General features: G+C 42.0%; 1 protein-coding gene across 4 annotated transcripts in view; it reads right to left on the bottom strand.

The window, feature by feature from the left end:
- Nucleotides 1–25,232, bottom strand: part of LOC135546027 (follistatin-related protein 5-like) — a 179,878-nt gene that overhangs the window by 100,848 nt on the left and 53,798 nt on the right. For all 4 annotated transcript variants that reach the window (XM_064974099.1, XM_064974101.1, XM_064974100.1 and 1 more), the window contains one exon: nucleotides 10,829–11,080. In XM_064974099.1, coding sequence (XP_064830171.1) covers nucleotides 10,829–11,080 — 252 coding nt within the window. The remainder of the gene's footprint in view (nucleotides 1–10,828; nucleotides 11,081–25,232) is intronic.

Raw genomic sequence — 25,232 nt, 5'->3', positions numbered from 1 at the left:
ACAGTTTGGAGACATGCATATGACCCAGGTCCGACACCGACAGGTCACTCTTTAGTACATGAACGTGACTGCAGAGGACTAGACAAAGAAAAATGAGATCATTTGAATGCAAATTTCCCTTAGCATATACATTTTTGACAAACGGGCCATTCCCTGTCCCCAAAGCTATGCAATAAATCTGCAACGTCATCTTACAGCATCTGTCTTTATTTTGCCAAAATAAGAAAGGCTGGCTATGCCATCCAGTAATATTCCTATCATTATGCGCTGTTTTTGATCTCAGAAAAAGCCAAATGAAGAGCAATAAAAGACAAGAAAATCTATACTGAACTTGATAGCTCCATTCCAACACACAGAATATTGATCTTAGAGTCCCAGTAGTAGAAATGGGATCATGTCCCTCGATGTTACCTAGGTTACTATTTAAATCTATTATCACAGCAAAAAAAGCTTCCCTGTTTGGGAAGCTCACCTGAATACTCTTCATGACTGAATTACATGTACAACTTTTCAACACTACTGATCTTCCTCCTGTTAACAGCAATTCAGAACCTACTAAAAGTCCCATGTCTGGTCTTCCATTACTCACTGCATAAATTCCCTCATAGATGTTCCTGTGACTTTGCTGAAACATACTAAATGCTCAGATCATGAACTGTACATCAGAAAGTGACTAAAAGTGATTGATTCCATTGCTGATAAACCTTGGGTGTAAATGTCCCCTTTTGTAAAATTTCTGACGACCTCGGTACTATTTGTATTTTACAAATCATGACATAGCTTCATTCTAAGTTCATCTAAACTAATATGGCGCTGTGATTACTGACTGACTTTCCTTCAATCCCAGGCCTCTCAGAACCGAAATGCACTGCACAAATATAATACCCCCAAGACATGCTTAGCTCTCACCATTACAATAACAAGGGAGGTTAGTATTTGGGGGGGGTATGATATTTCTACGTAACTTTATCAATCATCATCATTCACAATTCGTTAGGGATTATCTATTATCATGGCAGCATCCACATTAATGTATACTGGACAAAACTATAAACACAACCATTTCTAGGAATTTAATGAGTTGCAGTACATATGAGCAAATCAGTCAATTTAAATAAATGTATATAGATATGCATCTTATATTTATTTATTTTTATTTATCCTTTATTTACCTGTTAGTCACAGATACCTTAAAACTTCTTACGGCTAGGCAGCCCTCGACAACATTCCACTGAAAAGGCAGCGCGCAAAATTCAAAAATATTTTGTAGAAATATGTAACTTTCATACATTGACAAGTCCAATACAGCAAATGAAAGATAAACTTATTGTTAATCTACTCATCATGTCTGATTTCAAAAAGGCTTTACAGCGAAAGCACAACATATGATTATGTTAAGTCAGAGCCAAGTCACAAAAACACTCACAGCCATTTTTCCAGCCAAAGAGAGGAGTCACAAAAAGCAGAAATATAGATAAAATTAATCACTAACCTTTGATGATCGTCATCAGATGACACTTATAGGACATCATGTTACACAATACATGTATGTTTTGTTCGATAAAGTGCATATTTATATCCAAAAATCTCAGTTTACATTGGCGCGTTACGTTCAGTAATGTTTTTCTTCCAAAACATCCGGTGATTTTGCAGAGAGCCATCAATTTACAGAAATACTCATAATAAACAATGATAAAAGATACATCTGTTATTCACAGAATTAAAGATATACTTCTCCTTAATGCAACCGCTGTGTCAGATTTAAAAAAAACTTTACGGGAAAAGCAAACCATGCAATAATCTGAGTACGGTGCTCAGAGACCAAAACAAGCCAAACAGATATCCGCCATGTTGAAGTCAACAGAAGTCATAAATAGCATTATAAATATTCACTTACCTTTGATGATCTTCATCAGAATGCACTCCCAGGAATCCCAGTATCACAATAAATGTTTAATTTGTTTTGATAAAGTTAATCTTTATGTCCAAATACCTCCTTTTTGTCCACACGTTCAGCCCAGTAATCCAAATTCATGATGCACGAGCAGACGAAAAGTCAAAAAGTTCCGTTACAGTCCGTAGAAACATGTCAAACGATGTATAGAATCAATCTTTAGGAAGTTTCTAACATAAATCTTCAATAATGTTCCAACCGGAGAATTCCTTTGTCTTCAGAAATGCAATAGAACTCTAGCTAACTCTCACGTGAACGCACGTCACGAGCTCATGGCACTCTGCCAGACACCTGGCTCAAACAGCCCTTTTGAGCCTTAGGAAATGCATGCTTCACAGTAGAAGAATCAAACAAGGTTCTAAAGACTGTTGAAATCTAGTGGAAGCCTTAGGAAGTGCAATTTGACCCCATAGACACTGTGTATTTGATAGGCCAAGAGTTGAAAAACTACAAACCTCAGATTTCCCACTTCCTGGTTGGATTTTTCTCAGGTTTTCACCTGTCATATGAGTTCTGTTATACCCACAGACATCATTCAAACAGTTTTAGAAACTTCAGAGTGTTTTCCATCCAAATACACCAATAATATGCATATATTAGAAACTGGGACTGAGTAGCAGGCAATTTACTCTGGGCACGCTTTTCATCCAAACGTGAAAATGCTGCCCTCTATCCCAAACAGGTTAAAAGAAATGGGCCTCAGGATCTTGCCAAAGTATTTCTGTTGAAAATTGCCATTGATAAAATGCAATTGTGTTCGTTGTCTGAAGCTTATGTCTGGCAATACCATAACCTCACCCCCATCAAGGGGCACTCTGTTCACAACGATAACATCAGTAAACCGCTCGCCCACACAACGCCATGCACGTGGTCTGCAGTCGTGAGGCCAAATTCTTTTAAACAACATTGGAGGCGGCTTATGGTAGAGAAATTAACATTACAATCTCTGGCAACAGCTCTGGTTGACATTCCTGCAGTCAGCATGCCAATTGCATGCTCCCTCAAAACTTGAGTCATCTGTGACATTGTGTTGTGTGACAAAACGGCACATTTTAGAGGGACCTTTTATTGTCCCCAGGACAAGGTTCACCTGTGCAATGATCATGCTGTTTAATCAGCTTCTTGATATGCCACACCTGTCAGGTGGATGGATTATCTTGGCAAAGGAGACATCCTCACTAACAGGGATGTAAAGAAATCGAGAAATAAGCTTTTTGTGTGTATGGAACATATCTGGAACATTTTCTGTTATTTCAGCTCATGAAACATGGGACCAACACGTTATATGTTGTGTTTATATTTTTGTTCGGTTCTTAAAAGTGACTCGAAATTACACAATACATTATTTACCATTAATTTCTATTGGACACAAAATTATCTGAAACACAACCCCCAAAAAAACAGCCAACACATTTGTAGTCACAAGCTTGATGTATTCATTGCGTGTATTTGTTGCATGTGTTCATTGCGTGGTCCCGAGTGGCTCAGTTGGTAGAGCATGGTGCTTACAACGCCAGGGTTGTGGGTTTGAAAATGTATGCACTCACTACTTACTTTATGTCGCTCTGGATGAGTGTCTGTTAAAATGAATATGGGAGCAAATAGTTTACTTTTCAATAACCATGAAGTATAAGTGGCACCCGAGTGGCACAGCGGTCTAAGGCACTGCATGACAGTGCTAGAGGCGTCACTACAGACCCTGGTTCGATCCCGGTGGGTATCACATCTGGCCGTGATCGGGAGTCCCACAGGGCTGTGCACAATTTGTCCAGGTTAGGTTAGGTTTTGGCCAGGGTAGGCCGTCCTTGTAAAAAAAAGTAAATAAATAAATAAAGGTTAAAGATGTGAATTTGTTCAAATACTTTTGGCTACTAAAATGGGGGGACTACAGAAAGTGCTGTCATTTCTAAACGGTCCACCTGTTATGGATGAAAATACTCTCAAAATAAAGCTGAGTACAGGGCCAAAGCAATAAAAAGAAATGTGTCACTGTCCCAAAAGTCACTGCATAATTTTAAGACCAAAAGCAAACATTTTCATTTTCCATTTGTGTGAGGTTTTGTTTCAAATGCAGGGTTGACTGGCAGCAGACTTTTTTGAAGCAGAATTTGAGTAACACCATCATACAGAAATACTTGTGTTGTATGATTTCAAGGCAAGAGGGTACTTTAGCATCTCTATCTTTTCTCAAATGTGCCTGTGTGTGCTGTTCTTAGTTACACATGCACAAAACTGATCCTGCATCATTCATTTGATATACAGCAGATGAGCCTGATAATCTGTCTGGATTTGAGCCGGAACGTTTAACCTCGACTACTCGGAGTGTTAGTGCTCTTTAGCATTGAACTGTTAGCCACTTTTAAACACTGTAGCGCAACCACACAAACATTAAAAAATGGAGCATTGAGAAACATATACATACTGTTGGTAAATTGCATCAAAACTGGCATGCAGACAGACACTGGGAGTTGATTTACACCCATAGCCTTTGAAAACGTAATAATACACAAGTCAGGATTTAATGAGGAGCCTTTCTGCCGGTGAAAATGCAGGTTTATGGGGTTGGGGGGGGGGGCTGACACACCCAGTGTCTCACGTGGAGGTCGCTGCATCCGCGCCAAGCCTAGTCATTAAAAAAAGAAAGCGCGCACAGGGCTTCTGAGGTCTTACTTCTGAGGTTTTAGGCAGGCTAATCCCACTGTCGTCTCACTAGAATTGAAAAGCACAGAGGCCTCATTTAGATAGAAGGTCTCCTGGGAAAAGATGCCATGATGGCTTCATAAACATGTTTTTCTGACGTACGGCAGGCCACCAGGGAACCATCCACAGGGAAGGGTTTTGTTGTGAGGCACACTGTGAAGGCCATCGGAACACTGTAGGTTGTGGTTGACTAAATATGTTATTTTTCCGCGTATTCGCTGATTATAAATTAAGATGCTGCCTGTTTTGTAAAGGTAATCTATCGTTCACTGTACATTGGAAATCACGATGTGTCTCTTGTATTCATGGACTTTGAATTGTTACATTAAATGTCTCCCTCAACAACATAAAAATACTTCTTAGAGGAAAGCCCAGTCATTTATGCTAATTTAAATGAGTGATCCTCCAAAAGTGGAACAGATGTCTTCTATCGGAAGAATCAAACTTGGTTCCTGAATGAAACATATGGATATTCAAACAAAGATTCAGCACTTGAGATGATGTACTATGATAAAAAAGAAGACTTACTATGTATGATATATGACTTCCAATATGTTAAAGAGCTCGACGGGTAGAGCTTTTTTGTTAGTTCAGCAAAACAATTTGTTGAGAGATAGTTAACATTTAAAAAAACAAAAACTTAATTGAGACACTATATTTCCAAAGAGAACTCACCACAAACCTAGCAACAGGTAACATTGACAGTTGACTGGATGTTGGCGCAAACTATTCCAAGTGAACTTTTGCCGGAGACTATTTCTATTTCTAAGCAACATTTCATTTTGGATTTTGAAGCGAGATGAAACACTGAAACCTTAATTGCTTCCTCTGAATAGATATAGTTGACGTGAAATTGTATTTCTTGAATATAAATAAACGCAGAGAGCCCCACGAGTACTAACTCATTGTTCATTTCCCTGGAAGGAAAATCTTATAAAAGAAAGTACTCAATAACAGTGTGAAAACATACACAATTAAGGTGAGACTCTGAAGATGTTGCACATTTCACCCTATAGACATATGCAAAAGCATTTGATTAATAAAACAACCTTACATGGGCGAGACCAAACAACTTACAGTATTTTGGTTTTATTAAAGTAGTGCATCTTTGTCGCACAGGAAACATGGGACTTTCTCTGCAGTTGCACGTTAATGCAATGCATGTTTGATTGACTCCATTCCCTAGTCGCATACAAGACATTCATAACCAAATACTCCTTAGGGTATTGTAATTAAGCAACTCTTACCTTAAGGTATCCTAGGCTAATCTTAAACCTTTGTCTTTGTCTTTCCGGGCACACTGAAATCACACGGATATGCTATATCACTACTCAACATCCAAATAGTCAAAAACTAAAGCAATGGGGCTGGTGCTATGATTGAATTCTTGCTCTGGATGAGTGACATCATTGGTTATCACATGAAAACAACAACACAAACTAAACATCTCATCCTACTGGTACATGAATGTGTTTCTGAAGCACAGAGAGCACTTGGCTGGAATGCCAGGACCTCATTGTTAATTGTCTATGGTGGTGTCAATTGTCTGCTGCTGAGATTGCCCTGCTTCTATCCACGAAACTTCCCTCTTGGATTGGACAAGCTTTTGTTCTCCACTCATATTTCAATCAAATCCAATCCCGACTCGGTTTCCGAGCAGCAGGGGGGTCATGCGGGGGTCATGTGTTATCCAAAGGCCTAATGAGAACCTTCAGTCAACGCATTGGCTGTCATTTTTTATCCTGTCCTTCCTGTGAGATAAGAGCGAGCGCTGTGCAGATAGAGGCTGTCCATTTCCACATGTACCAATTAAGCTGAGACCAACTCAAAAGAGCCCTAGCAGGTTTTTTTCTTCTCACATTTGAAAACAATCATTGCTGCTAGGCAACCCAAGCCCCTGGTACTAATTGTCCCTCTATCAACTTAATCTGGCATTTGCAACTTCACTTAAGTCTGTTTCTTGTCTTACTATGACATTAGCATGGCATTAGTGTGAGCCTACTGGGTCTATGGTCCGTGTCTGCCAGACACAACAATAGCAATGTCGCAAATAAAATATTTGCGACATCTGTAATGGAAATGAAAGATGAGAATTATTTTGATCCATTCAACATAATTTCTATCTGTTCGACAGGCGTGGATTTTTCTTTCATGCGTCAAATGATGATGGAAATGTTGTTTTTTTTCTTCAAATAAATGATGACTGCCGATGATTGCCTACTGCTTGCAAAATGATTTTTTTTCATCTATAAAAATAATGTTTCTTTGCAGGACAAGGATTATCCTGACTTTCAAGAATGCTTGAATTGCTTCACCTTGCTTTTCTGGTTGGTTTGATGCAAGTTTCACCATCCAATTACTTCAGATCTACAGGAGTGCAAGTATCACCATGGCACGAACCGTGGCGATACGTTGGCACATTAAAATGATTAGAATATGGCAAATATTAGTCAGTTATTGCATTCTATCCTACCTGAGACATGAAACAGATGGGCAGGCATACAGGCGGTCACCAAATTATTAATGTGCAATTTCCCTAAATGGGTGATGGAAACACTTCAACCAGTACTGTTTTATCCAACACTGTAGGTTTCTGTGATGTCATTATGTCCAACTGTTATCGGAACAAGATAGTTAAATGCAAACTCACCCTAGCAGGTAATTGTGGCATCTATGTTTATTTTTATTTTTATTTAAAGCCAACAAAAAAATTACTGAGTTCATTGAAGTTCATTGAAACATAGCCACTGATCTCGTGATTTAAGTACGAAAAAGTTCAATTGGTTAATTTCCTTGCCAAGGGTGTAAAGATAGTAGGGGTCATGTTGGATATCAAGGACTACATGTTCTGATTTGGTCGGTCCGTACACTCTTCGAAAAAAAGGTGCTATGTAGAACCTAAAAGGATTTTTCGGTTGTCACATTGGAGAACCCTTTGAAGAACCCTTTTTGGTTCCAGGTAAATCCATTTTTGTTCCAGGTAAAACTCTTTTGGGTTCAATGTAGAACCCTTTCCATATAGTAATCAGGTATTATACTTAATTTTATAGAAATGGCTGAACCTGAATTTGTCCCCATTTACATTGTCACTACAAAAAGGGATTTTTTTTATATAGTGATATTGAAATGATTGGAAATCACGATTACACTAAGGAAGTATTTATGCCCATTAACTCAAGGTAAATTGAAATCAGGGACTGCGTGGTCTATAAATATGTGAATGACATGTTTTATAAAATGACATTTAGGCACATTCCATTTCACCACTAATAACCCCCAATCATAACACGTTATAATTATGTCTGGATTCTAGCAGTAAGCCCCACTACACATTTGCCTCAATTATCTATTTCCCACCATTTTAACTGTGACTTTTGTATGCGCTGCAATGAACAAATCCTCTGCAGTCGCTTGCCGCCAAGACCTACGCGGGCACTAATGTGGAAGAAAGACAAATGTTGTAAACATTAGGGCTTTGCCCTACCAGGGAAAATACTAATGGAATACCGGGAAGTGGCTAGAAGTGCAGTAACACTGCAGTCTATTTCTAGGGAGAAAAACAATGCTTTTAAGGGGCCATGAATATTTTAAAGAGGAGAGGGCTCTAAAAGGACCAACAGGTCTACGAGCAGTGCCTATGCTGCGCACATCGAATAAGAAATTGATTACAAATCAGTCACTGTAAAATACAATTCTGGGCACAGACAAAGAGCGACTGAAAGAAACCATTTTCAGGCCGAGAGCCTTTTTGATTTGTCTCATGTTGATCTTGTATTGATTCCGCCTACGTTGGTCAAATATCACAATCCCACTTATGAATGCTCATTGATTGAGGCTTGATTTTCAGATGGCTAGGATGGAAGGTTGACCAGACAGGACACATGGAGAAGTTGATTAGAGCATCAGACAACCAGGGACAGATTATTGATCCAAATGTCTTTGTCTGATTGGGATGAAAGGGATTGGTACCCTTTGCGTATGCATGCAGACAAGGCCCTACCCTGGCTGCATTTGCCTCAGACTCATACATGGGAGGAAAGTGATCATACTTTCATTGCGGAGGGTTTTTATAAGCAGTTCTATAATGGGGTCTTTTGTTCCGCAACATATACAACCATCTTTGATTATATTATTCTTCCAATTCCAAACTAATAATTGTGGTGGAAAATGGGAAACATGAGTTTTACATTCACTGTATTCCTATTTTCCTGTGTAGCTTATCATGTAGCGTGATAATTCACTAGCAGCAGTTTGCTTGCACTGGTACCATGCAATTGTGCATCCAGCAAAAGGAAAGGCACATCAAAACGCTGTTTCCCAGAAATCCAGGTAAACCAATGTTTCTCTCACTAATATTATAAGAAATCCCATAGCTTTGTCGTGTGTACCAATCATCTCGCCTTCCTCCCAAAGTGTGCACTTGTTTACTTCCCTTCACTGATTTGAAAGGAAATAACTGGTATAAGATGGTGGAAACTCCCACTAGTCCTTGCCTCCACCACTCCAATGCTTTTCGATTTGTGTAAAGGAGTGAACAAGTGCACACTTCAGGAAAAACAAAGATATTATTGAGACCCACCCCATGGTCTACACCATACATACTCAACTGGCGGACCACGGACCAGATCCGGATCCGGAACGGGGTTAATACTCGGTCGGGCTTCGAGGTCGCATGTGTTGCGAGGTGGTGGTTTGTTACTAAGCCGATAAATTACAATGTCCATCCGGACCTTTGCCACCTAGGATTTTTTTGTGACTGGACCTTCTCAAATAGTACTTGAGTATCCCTGGTCTACACCTATGAAAAACCCATTTTTTACCATACAAGGAAAAGTAATTGGTGTCTTTGTACAATCAATGTTCCAGAGCATCTGAAATTCTCTGGGGAAATCAAATGATTGGTGTGTACAGTATTACCACCTGCTCATGATATAAAAACAAGCAATGCTCTGCACCAACTGAGAAACTAATAGAGATAGCAGGGTACAAGAAGTAGCTAATGTAGGTTGTATCAGGTTCATAAAGTGAGAGATGGCTCCATCACTGTACAAAACCATTTTTCTAACAACAAAAACATTCTGTGTAAGATATGAATTACTGAGAACTGCAATGAGGCAGGATCTCTGGTGGCTTCTCCAAAGCTCTAATTTAGACTCTTATAGGAAAAGGTGCTATCAAGAACCTTTAAACCTCTTAAGGATCCGCCCCTTTTCTTAAATTCTTGCCTAAAATGACATACCCAAATCAAACTGCCTGTAACTCAGGCCCTGAAGCAGGGATATGCATTTTTATTGGTACCATTTGAAAGTAAACACTGACGTATTTGGAAATATGAAAGGAATGCAGGAGAATATAACACAATAGATCTGGTAAAAGACAATACAAAGAGACAAACAACAGTTATTTTGTATTTTGTTTGTACCATAATCTTTGAAATGCAAGAGAAAGGTCATAATGTATTATTCCAGCCCAGGTGCAATTTAGATGTTGGTCACTAGATGGCAGCAGTGTATGTGGAAAGCTTTAGACTGATCCAAAGAACAATTGCATGTATGTTCAAAATGTTGTATAAAAGACTGCCCAAATGGACCTAATTTGTTTATTAATAACTTTTCATGTTCAAAATTGTGCACTCTCCTCAAACAATAATATGGTTTTATTTCACTGTAATAGCTACTGTCAATTGGACAGTGCAGTTGGATTAACAAGAATTTAAGCTTTCTGCCAGTATCAGATATGTCTATGTCCTGGGAAATGTTACTGTTGCTTACAACCTCATGCTAATCGCATTAGCCTACGTTAGCTCATCCGATCCTGAAGAAGTTTCAAAGGCTTATTCGGCTGTCCCCCATAAGAGGACCCTTTGAAGAACCTTTTTTCCTTTTTAGTTGCAGGTAGAACCATTTCTACAGAGGGTTTTACATGGAACCCAAAAGGGTTCACCTGGAACCAAAAAAGGGTTATCCTATGGGGACAGCCAAAGAAAAGAACTATAAGGGCTATACGAGTATAGTGCATAAAGAAGATAAAATGAATCTCCTGTAACTACTTTGCTCCTGCATAAAGGGAACCTACACCACAGAAGATCCCTGACCAATGTTGCTTTGACCCCATAATATGATCTTGCACATTCCATGACAGACATTTTATGAAGTTATGAGATGTAATTCTTACCTTTGTAGAAGCATTCCTCGCTGTGCATGATAGTAATTCTCTGTGCACCCAGACAGGAGGCACGGTGGAGCTCACAGTGGTTCTGATACAACTTGCCGTCCGAGCCACACACCGGTTTGTAGTGTGGTTTACAGCGGTCCAGACAGTTGCACTCCCCTTTACCACTCTCAATGTTGACCACGCAGTGACGCCCAAGGCCACAGTACTTGTGCTCACAAGGACTCTGGAAGCCCTTGTTATGGCCCAAAAACCCTGCAAGGAAAACACAAATAAAGAAATGTTTAAAATCAGAAAATAATAAGATTAATAGGACGATAGTATGTTAGAGTTTGAACGTTGGCTTAAAGTACAGCTGTAGGATCTTAATTTGACCAGTTTCTCACAGAATAAAAATTATTCTGCAACAACAGGAAATGTGAATTATTGTGTGGATTATAATTAATATACATTTTTGTTGTATGGGTTGATAGATTTTTAGTGAGGGCAAATCAAGTCTGACATTTTAAATGGAAACTTCAAACCTTTAGAAGCCTTTTTAAACCTTGATTACACTACAAGTTTGCATTTCCTACAACAACAGGGTGATCAAATTAAGATCCCATGTAGATGCAGGTTATACAAGAATGTAAAAACATTAACATCAGATACTAGAAAGGTAATAAGATGATAGTCAGAGTTTGAAAGCTTTTGAAGTTCACTCGTAGTAACTGCCTATGGTTTAAGTAAATTTCGCATTGAGGCAAAAATGTGTTTTATAATATTTTGTACTACTTTTCAGGCAGTGAGTTATCGTGTTTAACAAGTCAACCTTCACACGCAGTGAGTATTCTTGACAGGGCAAGAAGCACGGTAACCTCTCATCCGTACCAAATGTGTTGGGTCTCAAACGGAAGATTGCTCTCTCTTAGGTCCCCTATCCACCAGTTCCATTGCCCTTTGGAATCACTCTCAAGGGCAGTGTGCAAATCACTTTTCCTTATTTGTTTCTCTGTCTGGCTTAAGCTTTCGCAAGCAACATTGTTTCAGCTGGGCACTCAGTTTCCTGCACCGATGAGCTCGGGACGGACACCGCTCTGTTTCAGGTGTTCTTGACTTTTCTTTTTACAAAAAAAGGTTAATTTGTCAGCAAGACGCATCACTTAGGCTAATTCAGGCTACAAGAGTGTAGGCCTAATGACAATTGCTGAATGTAATTACACTTTTTGGTGTTTTGTAACAGAAATCTCCTTCCATTAATCAAATGGCGGGTTCACACTTCACAGTGCACTTTTTGGATGCTAGAATCATTTTGGTGTTGACAAATTGTACGTAGGTAGCCTACTTTTTGGAGTGATTTGTTTGACAGTCAGATGAAATCATCATGAAATTAATAGGGACCCCAAATATCACAGTATAATTAGCAATGCTCAAGGGGAATAAAAACATGGTCACCAACGCTGGAAAAACAATCCCACTGAGACTAATGATGGCCACTGAAATGATGGGAAGATTCACTCAATAAGCATAATTTATCTGCTGGAGGTCTATTTATGTTGCTTTTTGGTTGTCTACCTCAATAATTATCAGGGCACCATTTCACTACGTATGCTAAAAGCATTGTGAATAAAGTACAAAGAAAAATGTGTATACACAACGTATTGAGCGCTGTCCTACTTTTCACAAATCCACCACTATTTTGAAATGTTTATATTTATCGGACAATCCACTGCTGTAGTGAGCTATATAACATGAAATATACATTAGGATCAAAGTATAAACAAGGGGCTACCATACTCTTCTCTGTAATCATCTTTGAGCTTTAGTATTGGCCATTGAATAAGGAGTGGTGCATCATAATGGTACGATGTTTCAGTGCCTCAGATGCCTTCTTTACAATTACCAATGCATCTGCCCCACAAGGTGCACACGGTGTTCTAATAAACAAACCCCACTATAGAGGGAAATAAAAACACTCTACTCTCATTGGTCAACGAGGGAATTCGTTGGCAGGGAACCTGAATACAGTAACAAACAAACCACTCGTAAAGAGGCTTCGTCACCCTGGTAGCGACTCCCCGTGGGTGTATTATCCCCTATCTGTCAGGGAGGATTTAAACGATACAAGTGTCTACATTGTGGCCTGATTCAGGCCAATCAATGGCCATGGTTCGCTGTGATTTATTTATCCCCCTCGGTGCGGTGGCATAATGATTATTCAATGTGACTTTGTGTTGCACAGTAAGGTGCCCAAACGCCACTGACGGGGGTCATAGAAGGGCAGAGGGAGTTGGTTGTTGGTATGCACACCCAGTCTCTGGGTGATCCAGTGACATCAAAGACAAATGAATAATTCTGTGCAATGATTTGTTTATTGATGACTAGCCGTTTCAAAGTGAGAGGCGTGCGGCGGGAGGGAGGGAGTATCCGATTCTGGGCGCTAGTTAGCGTTACTGCATTTGTAATTGTTGCTGGCTTTATCCGATGAAAAAACTATTTTCTTTGGAATGTTCACTTGGAAAATGTTCATTCATTATTCATAACTGTATTGTACAGCAATGAGGACGATTTTCAGAAAGACAGATGGACAGATAGAGTTGCGTAGATGAACGGCTGTATCCAAAATGCATGGATAGTTCACAGGGAACTGTCTTGATTTGAAGGCAACAACAACAGTGGAAATGACTGAGGTAAAACAATAACCAGGGAAGAATAAGTCATGCTCACTGGGATACAGTGAGTGTCAGATTTATTCAGCCCATGTGCTCAGTATGATGGTCTAGTAAGCATGTCACCTGTTGTTTATGAAGCATGTGACAAATAAAATAAAAGTTGATTTGAACATATGTTGACCCCCGTGTACATAGTTTTGAAGGGCAATGCCCTTCTACGTATTCATAATGAGATGCATGTCGTGTTTAACTCTGAAGAGTTACATGGACTCAAAAGACATGACCAGAATGACATTGCAGTGGTTCAAACACGAAAGCATTTAGGATGGAAAACTCAATAATGTCCCTGTGCACCACTCGTTGCATCATACTTTGCTAAATCATTATAATACATAAATATCTAGTGCCTTGTGGCTACCAGAAGCATTTACCTCTTCGGTATGCTCCACCTTACTCTCTTTGCGGTGCCTTTCTGAATCTGAAGCCTTCAAACCCATTACAAAGCTGAATCTAACTGACTCGCTCCCATTCACATTCATAAGCATGCCCCCAAAGCATGCTATTTACAGCACTCTCTCAGATATACAATGCATGCTTTTTCCCCAACAATATCGCATTTGCCGTCTCCATTTGTTCCATAAACCCAGGATGCAAGACCCGGGCCCATGTGATGTTTTCGTAACAGCGGCTCTGAGTCCTTGGGGAAAGTCGGGAGTGTAGTAAACAACAGTTTGGAAGCTCTCAGATCATCTCAGCTCATCTCACCGTGGTGAGTTAAGATTCCCCAGAAGACGCACGTGTGAGAACAAGATGATGCAAGTCTAAATAAACAGCACACTAAACAATGCAAAAAACTTTACATGACACAAGGCACAACACAACTCGCTCGCCACACGTCACCCCGCTTGGATTAGTTCCTTGAAAGTTGCAGCAGTAACATATTGTGTTACCACGGTCTATGGAGAAGCGGCCTACGTAGAAAGTGGGTAAAACCGGAAAGGTGTCTGCACTCGAGAAAAGCATTAACATTAACGCTAGCAGGAAAGACTGTGTATTTTTACTAGCAGACCTGCTGTCATGGAAACAAAGAGTAATATATTCACGGTGGCAGGCCGGTGTCATTTAACCTGCTCCCTTTCAATCCCGAACAATTGTAATTCATTCCTCCACATTGGCTTAATTAAAACCTGATAAGAGTGTTTTAGGCAGAAGAGAGAAGCATGTGTGTGTCATCACTAATCATTTGTGGCATTTTTTGTATTGAGAAAGACTTTAACATTAATAATTAATTAATAAATACCCAAGAAAGACCCCCTGCTCAGAAATCACAAGAAGGTTGTCGGCTCTATTCTTACATCACTGCATTGCAGGGCATATAACTATAGGGGAAAACTACATGAATATAGCCCTCGTTGGTGGCAAGAATTTTATATAATCATTTAAATTGGAAAAACTAAGTGTTGAATCAAGTGTCGTTTTTTGTACCAGTTCATAAACCATGTGCCATGGAATTGGTATATCGAAAATATCTTCCCATTTATTTTGAACCTGTATGGCACAGTTATCAACATTTTTGTTCTCAAATGAAACTGGTATATTTTTCTATTTATGCCAGTTCCTTTCAGCCAATTTGTATCTTAAATATTGAAGGCAAACAAGTTCCCTACCTTCTCCCTTTTCCACTTGCCTCCTCCACTTTTGTGGTAGTGCTGCAATCAGTTGGCTGTAAATTAGGATTGATCAAATAATCTGGTATATTTCCGATTGCTGCATATGTGACATAACTCCTTCTATTCATAATGTCATTAATAAGTATAATACCATTTTTTTTAATCCATAAACAATGTTTTTTCATTCATCAGTATATTTGAGTTTAACCATAACATTTGTTGTAATATTTGTTATATCTTTTCTGGAGGATAAAACTGAAATTGTAACCAGCTTTGTATGGCTTGTTTAAGACAGAGTGATACGTTAAACCAAATGTTCTTTTCAATTAGTCGGACATGATTTGTAATCTTAGTTAGCATCTCTCGACAGTGGACTATTTCCTCAGTGAACCTATTGCACAGTTAATTCTATTGTGTTCTGAACGAGGGGACAGAAAAATGTATTTACCAAAACAAATGTACTTTTGTACAATACTGAGTCCCACAATATGGAAAGGAGTTGTAAGGAAGATGGAGAAATACTGTACATACTATTAGAGACACATATGAATGAATTCATGTTGAGCGTGGATTTACCTGCAGTATGTAATTGTCAATCTATACAATTACATACTGACTGGGAAAAAATTGACAATTATAGTGAATTTCTATTTTTAAAAGCTCTAGGATCAAGACATAATTGGTTTGATTACACAAAATGGTAGGCTAAACCCAGTGCCAGTGATCTCCCATTGTTACTAAAAGCATGTGTAAGGCACAGACTTGCTCGGAGCTGAGTGACACCCAACTGTTAAAACATTGTTCAATATAGATGCCTCATGACATTTTTTTGGAACGATAAAAAACAACAACACACGCTTAAACGTTTTGCTACCGTACCTTCATTTCAAATAGCGTTATGCATCTGTTCAAATCCTCAGTGACTTGGATAGGCCTATACTTCTTTGTGTTAGAAAGATTCCCAAATATTTGAATGTTGTTTCTCTGCCAACACAACCTTGCTAGGAATGCATCCAATAGGTATTCACGGCGTCACAATGGAGATGATCAGAGGGTTGTTGCAAGGTTGTCACTCAACATTTTCCAATAGTACCGATGTTGTACAAAGTTGTAGCCTATGAAGTTTCTGAAATGTTGTATTGGCACCAAAGCTTACACTACGAAAAAGGTGTTGTGAAGTCCATCTCATCACAGCCTACATTACAGTAATTGCAAAATTGCGACAATTTATTGTGCTTGTTAGTGTTGATTAAACAACTAATGAAAATGTTTAATAAGTGATTATTTAAGGCGCAAAAGCTTTTGCCGCCATTTAAAGCATCATCAAAAAGTTTTTACAAAATTTGATGTTGCCCTTCGGGTTCCTCTCGATGTAGCTCACAAGTGAAGCCTGAACCGAAACAGGTTGTCTTGGGAGATAGCTAAGTATTCAACAGGAAAGTACTGCTGTCGGCACAACAAGCTAAACCTATCCAAGCATGCTCAGCCAATCGATTGACTGCAAGTGAGCATTAGTCCCCTGTTCTAGACCAAAGCACACAATTGGGTGTGTAAAGGTGCTGTTTGTGCAATCCAACTGCACGTTCACTCAACCAGGATTGAACTTTCTATCCCATTAATCTCTCTGGCCTGATAAGTCAATAGGGGCCCATGCTTTTCGCTCAGTGTGTCCATATTAGAATGCATCCCTCATTCCATGTCAGTAAATGGTCCTATTTGTCAGAATGTGCCATGCTTGACTAATTGTCAACTCCTAACACTACTCCCAGTGTTAATTCACATAACATTAAGTTGTCTTGCTGGTGGCAGCTAGCCACAGTGTGTGTTTGGTGACATACGATATCTTGGGGAGTTTTGGCACAGTTGTTATTTTTGGCTTTTTGACCGCTGGTTTTCTGGTTGAAGGGGACAGAAACACATGTCCCAGTAATGTGTTCATATTATGATATGGAATTAGTTCATTTGAGGATGGGTTTTGTTTGTTCTATTATAACAGCTTGTTAATAGCGTGTCAAAAGAACACAAGAGCATGCTGCATGTCACATGTTGTGTTTGTGTGTCTGAGTCGGTGTGTTCTTTAGAATCTTAGTAACAGCAAATATTGAATCTGAAATGGAGGAATTTACCATCAGAACCCAAATTAATCAAAGATTCTCCCGTTTCTGTAAACACTGGGGCCCCACAAGGGTGCGTTCTGAGCCCTCTCCTGTACTCCCTGTTCACCCACGACTGCGTGGCCACGCACGCCTCCAACTCAATCATCAAGTTTGCGGACGCCACAACAGTGGTAGGCTTGATTACCAACAACGACGAGACGGCCTACAGGGAGGAGGTGAGGGCCCTCGGAGTGTGGTGTCAGGAAAATAACCTCACACTCAACGTCAACAAAACTAAAGAGATGATTGTGGACTTCAGGAAACAGCAGAGAGAACACCCCCCTATCCACATCGATGGAACAGTAGTGGAGAGGGTAGTAAGTTTTAAGTTCCTCGGCGTACACATCACAGACAAACTGAATTGGTCCACCCACACAAACAGCAATCGTGAAGAAGGCGCAGCAGCGCCTCTTCAACCTCAGGAGGCTGAAGAAATTCGGCTTGTCACCAAAAGCACTCACAAACTTCTACAGATGCACAATCGAGAGCATCCTGTCGGGCTGTATCACCGCCTGGTACGGCAACTGCTCCACCCACAACCGTAAGGCTCCCCAGAGGGTAGTGAGGTCTGCACAACGCATCACCGGGGGCAAACTACCTGCCCTCCAGGACACCTACACCACCCGATGTCACAGGAAGGCCATAAAGATCATCAAGGACAACAACCACCCGAGCCACTGCCTGTTCACCCCGCTATCATCCAGAAGGTGAGGTCAGTATAGGTGCATCAAAGCTGGGACCGAGAGACTGAAAAACAGCTTCTATCTCAAGGCCATCAGACTGTTAAACAGCCACCACTAACATTGAGTGGCTGCTGCCAACACACTGACTCAACTCCAGCCACTTTAATAATGGGAATTGATGGGAAATTATGTAAAATATATCACTAGCCACCTTAAACAATACTCCCTAATATAATGTTTACATACCCTACATTATTCATCTCATATGTATACATATATACTGTACTCTATATCATCTACTGAATCCTTATGTAATACATGTATCACTAGCCACTTTAAACTATGCCACTTTGTTTACATACTCATCTCATATGTATATACTGTACTCACAACAATCTACTGTATCTTGCCTATGCCGCTCTGTACCATCACTCATTCATATATCTTTATGTACATATTCTTTATCCCCTTACACTTGTGTCTATAAGGTAGTAGTTTTGGAATTGTTAGCTAGATTACTTGTTGGTTATTACTGCATTGTCGGAACTAGAAGCACAAGCATTTCGCTCCACTCGCATTAACATCTGCTAACCATGTGTATGTGACAAATAAAATTTGATTTGATTTAAAGACCTGTACACCTCTGATTGTAAATCCAAACCAGTCCTTTCTAAAATAATTAAGCACTCTCAAAAGAGGAAGCCACCTCGCTGGGAGCCTAAATCGCTCTCAATGAACTCAAATGGGCATTGGATAGCATAAGTAAAGGCAAAACACCTGGATGGAACGGTATAAATTCTGAATCAACTAGGTCCACTATTACTCTAAATTATTAACACAGCCATTCACAAAAGAACATTTGGGAGAGATGTGAACACAGCACTAATTTGGCTTTTATTCAATAAAGGTAAGTATGCCAACCAGTGTTCTCACTATCTCCCTTTATCTTTGATAAACACAGAGATATTAAACAGTTTTCTAAAATTGTCGTCCTGTCTCAAAATATTGTCATCCTGTCTCAAAACTTACTTACCCAAATTGGTCCACACAGGCCAAAGCGGGTTTGTTAAAAAGCTTTTATCCTCAGATAACCTCCTATTGACTATTACGTATCTTAGATGCTTCATCAGACACAACAGCTCCTTGGGCTGTATATCTTTCGATGCAGAGAAAGCTTTTGGTAGACGAGAATGGTCATATCTCTGGTCTGTCTTGTAACATATGGGAATTGGATCCCATTTCGTTAATATGATTGAAATACTATATGACAATCCCTCAGCCATAATTTTCAAAAACAATATCTGCTCAGCTCCATTCAGAATCACTAGAAGCGATCCCAATTTTGAGTTTGCTATTCTTATTATCCATGGAACCTCTGGCCCAGGTAATTCGTTAAACTAAGGAAATAACACCAAATCCTAAAATCGACTGATCACTTCATCAAAAATATATATAATTTAACTAGACAAGTCAGGTAAGAACAAACTCTTATTTACAATAACGGCCTAGCCCGGCCAAACCCCAACGACGCTGGGCCAATGGTGCACAGCCCTATGGGACTCCCAATCATGGCTGGTTGTGTTACAGCCTAGAATCAAACCAGGGTCTGTAGTGACACCTCTAGCACTGAGATGCAATGCCTTAGACCACTGCACTACTCGGGAGCCCCATTATATGCAGACAATATTTTACTGTAACTAGACAACGTACAGTTGAAGTCGGAAGTTTAGATTCACTTAGGTTGGAGTCATTAAAACTTGTTTTTCAACCACTCCACAAATATCTTGTTAAAAACTACAGTTTTGGCAAGTCGGTTAGGTCATCAACTTTGTGCATGACACAAGTAATTTTTCCAACAATTGTTCACAGACAAATGATTTCACTTATAATTCACTGTATCACAATTCCAGTGTGTCAGATGTTTACATACACTAAGATGGCTGTGCCTTTAAACAGCTTGGAAAATTCCAGACAATGATCTCATGGCTTTCGAAGCTTCTGATAGGCTAATTGACATCATTTGAGTCAATTGGAGGTGTACCTGTGGATGTATTTCAAGGCCTACCTTCAAACGCAGTGCCTATTTGCTTGACGTCATGGGAAAATCAAAAGAAATCAAAAGAAAGACCTCAGAAAAATTATTGTAGACCTCCATAAGTCTGGTTCATCCTTGGGAGCAATTTCCAAACGCCTGAAGGTACCACGTTCATCTGTACAAACAATAGCACACAAGTATAAACACCATGGGACCACGCAGCCATCATACCTCTCAGGAAGGAGACGCGTTCTGTCTCCTAGAGATGAACATACTTTGTTGCGAAAAGTGCAAATTAATCCCAGAACAACAGCAAAGGACCTTGTGAAGATGTTGGAGGAAGCAGGTACAAAAGTATTTTTATCCACAGTAAAACGAGTTCTACATCGACATAACCTGAAAGGCCGTCCAGCAAGGAAGAAGCCACTTCTCCAAAACCGTAAAAAAAAAAGCCAGACGACGGTTTACAACTGTACATGGGGACAAAGATCATACTTTTTGGAGAAATCTCTTCTAGTCTGATGAAATAAAAATAGAACTGTTTGGCCATAATGACCATCGGTATGTTTGGAGGAGAAAGGGACGGCTTGCAAGCCGAAGAACACCATCTCAACCGTGGCAGCATCATGTTGTGGGGTTGTTTTGCTGCAGGAGGGACTGGTGCACTTCACAAAATACATGTCATCATGAGGATGGAACATTAAGTGGATATATTGAAGCAACATCTAAAGACGTCAGGAATCTGACGCTTGGTCGCAAATGGGTCTTCCAAATGGACAATGACCCCAAGCATACTTCAAACGTTGTGCAAAATGGCTTAAGGACAACAAAGTCAAGGTATTGGAGTGGCAATCACAAAGCCCTGACCTCAACCCTATAGAAAATTTGTGGGCAGAACTGAAAAAGCGTGTGTGAGAAAGGAGGCCTTCAAACCTGACTCAGTTACACCAGTTCTGTCAAGATGATTGGGCCAAAATTCACCCAACTTATTGTGGGAAGCTTGTGGAAGGCTAACCAAAAGTTAATGCTACCAAATACTAATTGAGTGTATGTAAACTTCTGACCCACTGGGAATGTGATGAAAAAAATCATTGCTGAAATTATCACAACGTCTGCCGAAGTCAGCTCCTCTCCTTGTTTGGGAGGCGTTTGGCGGTCGACGTCACCGGCTTTCTAGCCATCGCCGCTCCATTTTTGCCTTGTTCCCTGCACACCTGGTTTTCATTCCCCAATCAATCTACATGTATTTGTTCCTCTGTTCCCCATCATGTCTTTGAGTAAGATTGTTTGTGTTACGTGTGTATTGTTAACGCGCCAGACTGGCCTGTTTTTTCCATGTTATTTTTCATGAAGATGTTTATTGTTAAACATAATTCTTGTGGCTGTTTTGAGCGTTTTGCACTTTTGCCTAAATAAAGTGTGCGCCTGTTCACAAATCTCTGCTCTCCTGCACCTGACTTTACTACCAGTACGCACACTTCTGACAGAATCTTACACCTACCATGGAGTCAGTAGGAGCATGTACCCCAGGTCAGCGGAGTCGAGGAGCGCGTTCAGGAACACGCAGCATCATCTCGGTACCATGATGGATCGCGTTGTCCAGACCATGGACCGCTGGGAGAGACAGGAAGTGTCTCCAGCACCTCGACCAGCGCAACCGGGGTTACCTCTACCCGTCCCGTCCGGATCCAGGTCCAGTGGGATGCGTCTCTCCCTTCCCAGGGAGTATGATGGGACAGCCGCACAATGCCAGGGGTTCCTTTTACAACTGAACCTATACCTGTCCACCGTTCACCAAGCTCCCTCAGGAAGGGAGAGAGTGTCCGCCTTCGTCTCATGCCTCTCGGGGAGAGCTCTGGAGTGGGCAAACGCCGTGTGGAGAGAGGAAGATGCGGCGTTGGACCACTTCGAGGAGTTCACCCGCCGCTTCTGGGCCATCTTTGACCATCCGCCCGAAGAAGGTAGAGCGGTGGGGGAACAACTCTTCCATTTGAGGCAGGGGACAAGGAGCGCACAGGAGTTCGCGCTAGAGTTCCGGACCTTGGCCACCGGAGAAGGATGTAACGACAGGGCCCTCACACTATCGATGCAGCCTGCGTGAGGACTCCGACGGGAGTTGGCCTGCAGGGATGCCACCATCACCTTTTACCAACTGGTGGATCTGTCTATCCGGTTGGATAACCTGCTGGTCATCCGTGGAAGTCCTGAGGTGGCTCTGTCGGTTCCATCTCCCAGCACTCCCGCTCTGGTGCCCAAGGAGTTGGGACGGGCTGTGCGTAGGGAGGCTGGAGGAGGGGCCTTCACTTAACACCATCTGTGGTCGCAGAGGGCACACTGCCGGTCGGTGCCGGGTTGGTCCCTCTGGGAGTCGTGGCAGCAGGTAGGGCACTCTGGCATCACCCCAGGTAAGTCTGCACCACTCTCATCCAGACTCCACTGTCGTCCATCTGTTTGTACCTGTTTGTTTCCCTGAGTTCTCCCCGCATTCCCAGCATAAGGCGCTCGTAAATTCAGGCGAAGCTGGGAATTTTATCAACAGAGCGGTAGCTCTTAGTTTAGGGATCCCAATTATTCCTGTGGATAGACCTTCCCGGTTCACGCTCTGGATAGTCGACCATTAGGGTCCGGGCTAATCAGGGAAGCCACCATCTCCCTGGCCATGGAAACGCAGGGGGGGTCACAAAGAGAGAATGAGGCTTTCCCTGGTTGGCCTGTCATAACCCCACCATTTCCTGGCAACAGGGGGCTCTCACGGGGTGGTCGCGAGAGTGCTCGGGGAGGTGTGTAGGGGTTTCCGTTGGTGCTACCACGGTAGAAAGTCCAGACCAGGCCTCCACCGTGAGCATTCCCCCAGAATATGCCGATTTGGCTCTCGCCTTCTGTAAAAAGAAGGCGACTCAATTACCACCCCATCGACGGGGGGATTGTGCAATAAATCTCCTGGTAGACGCTGCACTTCCCAGGAGTCACATGTATCCACTGTCGCATGTGGAGACAGTGGCTATGGAGACAATCCCTGCATTAGGGGTACATTCGGTCCTCCACTTCACTCGCCTCAAGTTTCTTTTCTTTTTTGAAGAAGGATGGAGGTCTGTGCCCGTGCATTAAATATAGAGGTCTAAATCATATCACTGTGAGGGACAGTTACCCGTCACCTCATCGCCACAGCGATTGAGTCATGCACGGGGTGCGCTTCTTCACTAAACTTCACTAAACTGGATCTCAGGCGTGCGTACATTCTGGTGCGTATCCGGGAGGGAGGCATTTATTACCACCTCAGGGCATTATGAGTACCTCGTCATGCCGTGCGGGTTGATGAATGCTCCATCAGTCTTCCATTCCTTTGTAGACAAGATTATCAGGGACCTGCACGGGTTGAGTGTAGTGGTGTATATAGATGACATTCTGATATACTCCGCTACACGCGCCGAGCATTGGTGCATGATCTGTATGTCAAAGCCGTCTCCTTCCTAGGGTATCGCATTTCCACATCAGGGGTGGAGATGGAGAGTGACCGCATTGCAGCCGCGGGTAATTGGCCGACTTCCACCACAGTAAAGGAGGTGCAGCGATTTTTAGAGTTTGCCAATTACTACCGGAGATTTATCCGGGGTTTTGGCCAGGTGGCTGCTCCCATTACCTCACTGCTGAAGGGGGGTCCTGTACGTCTGCAGTGGCCGGTTGAGGCGGACAGGGCTTTTGGGAACCTAAGAGCTCTGTTTACCTTGGCTCCCGTGCTGGCTCATCCGGATCCCTCTTTGGCATTCATAGTGGAGGTGGACTCGTCCGAGGCTGGGATCGGAGCCATGCTCTCTCAACGCTCGGGCACGCCACCGAAGCTCTGCCCCTGTGCTTTCCTCTCAAAGAAGGAACTATGATGTGGGGGACCCGGAGCTGTTGGCTGTGGTTAAAGCATTGAAGGCGTGGAGACATTGGCTTGAGGGGGCTAAACACACTTTCCTCATCTGACTGACCACCGCAATCTGGAGTACATCTGGGCAGCTCGGAGACTGAAAACTCGACAGGCAAGGTGGGCCATGTTCTTTACCCATTTTGTGTTTACCCTGTCCTACAGACCAGGTTCCCAGAATGTGAAGGCAGACGCACTGTCCCGGCTGTATGACACAGAGTAGCGGCCCATGAATCCGTCTCCTATCCTCCCGGCCTCCTGCCTGGTAGCACCGGTTTTGTGGGAGCTGGACGCGGATATTGAGCAGGCGTTTGCGTAAATAGCCCGCTCCCATCCAGTGTCCCATCGGGTGTCAGTATGTTCTGTCTGCTGTCCGTGACCAGTTGGGCCCACACATCACCCTCCTCTGGTCATCCGGGGATCAGTCGGACGGTGCGCTCTCTGACTGGGAAGTACTGGTGGCCCACCTTGTCTCGGGAGGTGAGGGATTATGTTTCCTCCTGCTCGGCGTGCGCTCAGTGTAAGGCTCCTGCCCAGAGGTAAGCTACATCCCTTACCCGTTCCACAACGGCTTTGGTCACACCTGTCGGTGGATTTTCTAATGGATCTTCCTCCCTCACAGGGAAAAACAATGATCCTGGTCGTTGTGGATCGTCTCCTCCCTCTGAACGGTCTCCCTATGGCCCTACAAACTGCAGTGAGGCCCCGGTGTTCATACCGGGGGACAGAGTCTAGATCCCGACCCGAAACCTGCCCCTCCGCCTGCCCTGCTGGAAGCTGGGCCCGCGGTATGTGGGGCCATTCACGACTTCTGCCTCCAACGTCGGCTCCTCTCCTTGTTCGGCCGGCTTTCGGCGGTCGACGTCACCGGCTTTCTAGCCATCGCCGCTCCATTTTTCATGTATCCATTTGTTTTGTCTTGTTCCCTGCACACCTGGTTTAATTCCCCAATCAATCTACATGTATGTATTCCTCTGTTCCCATCATGTCTTTGTGCAAGATTGCTTGTGTTACGTGTGTATTGTTGACGAGCCAGACTGGCTTGCTTTTTTCGTGTTATTTTCAAGAAGATGTTTATTATAAAACATAATTCTTGTGACTGTTTTGTGCGTTTTGCACTTTTGCCTAAATAAAGTGTGCGCCTGTTCACAAATCTCTGCTCTCCTGCACCTGACTTCGCTACCAGTACGCACACATCTGACATTTTCTCTACTATTATTCTGACATTTCACATTCTTAAAATAAAGTGGTGATCATAACTGACCTAAGACAGGGATTTTAACTAGGATTAAATGTCAGGAA

This window comes from Oncorhynchus masou, chromosome 9, assembly GCF_036934945.1.
Source record: "Oncorhynchus masou masou isolate Uvic2021 chromosome 9, UVic_Omas_1.1, whole genome shotgun sequence".
In the NCBI taxonomy this organism is placed as follows: Eukaryota; Metazoa; Chordata; class Actinopteri; order Salmoniformes; family Salmonidae; genus Oncorhynchus; species Oncorhynchus masou.
This window is presented reverse-complemented; position numbering and strand designations above follow the sequence as displayed.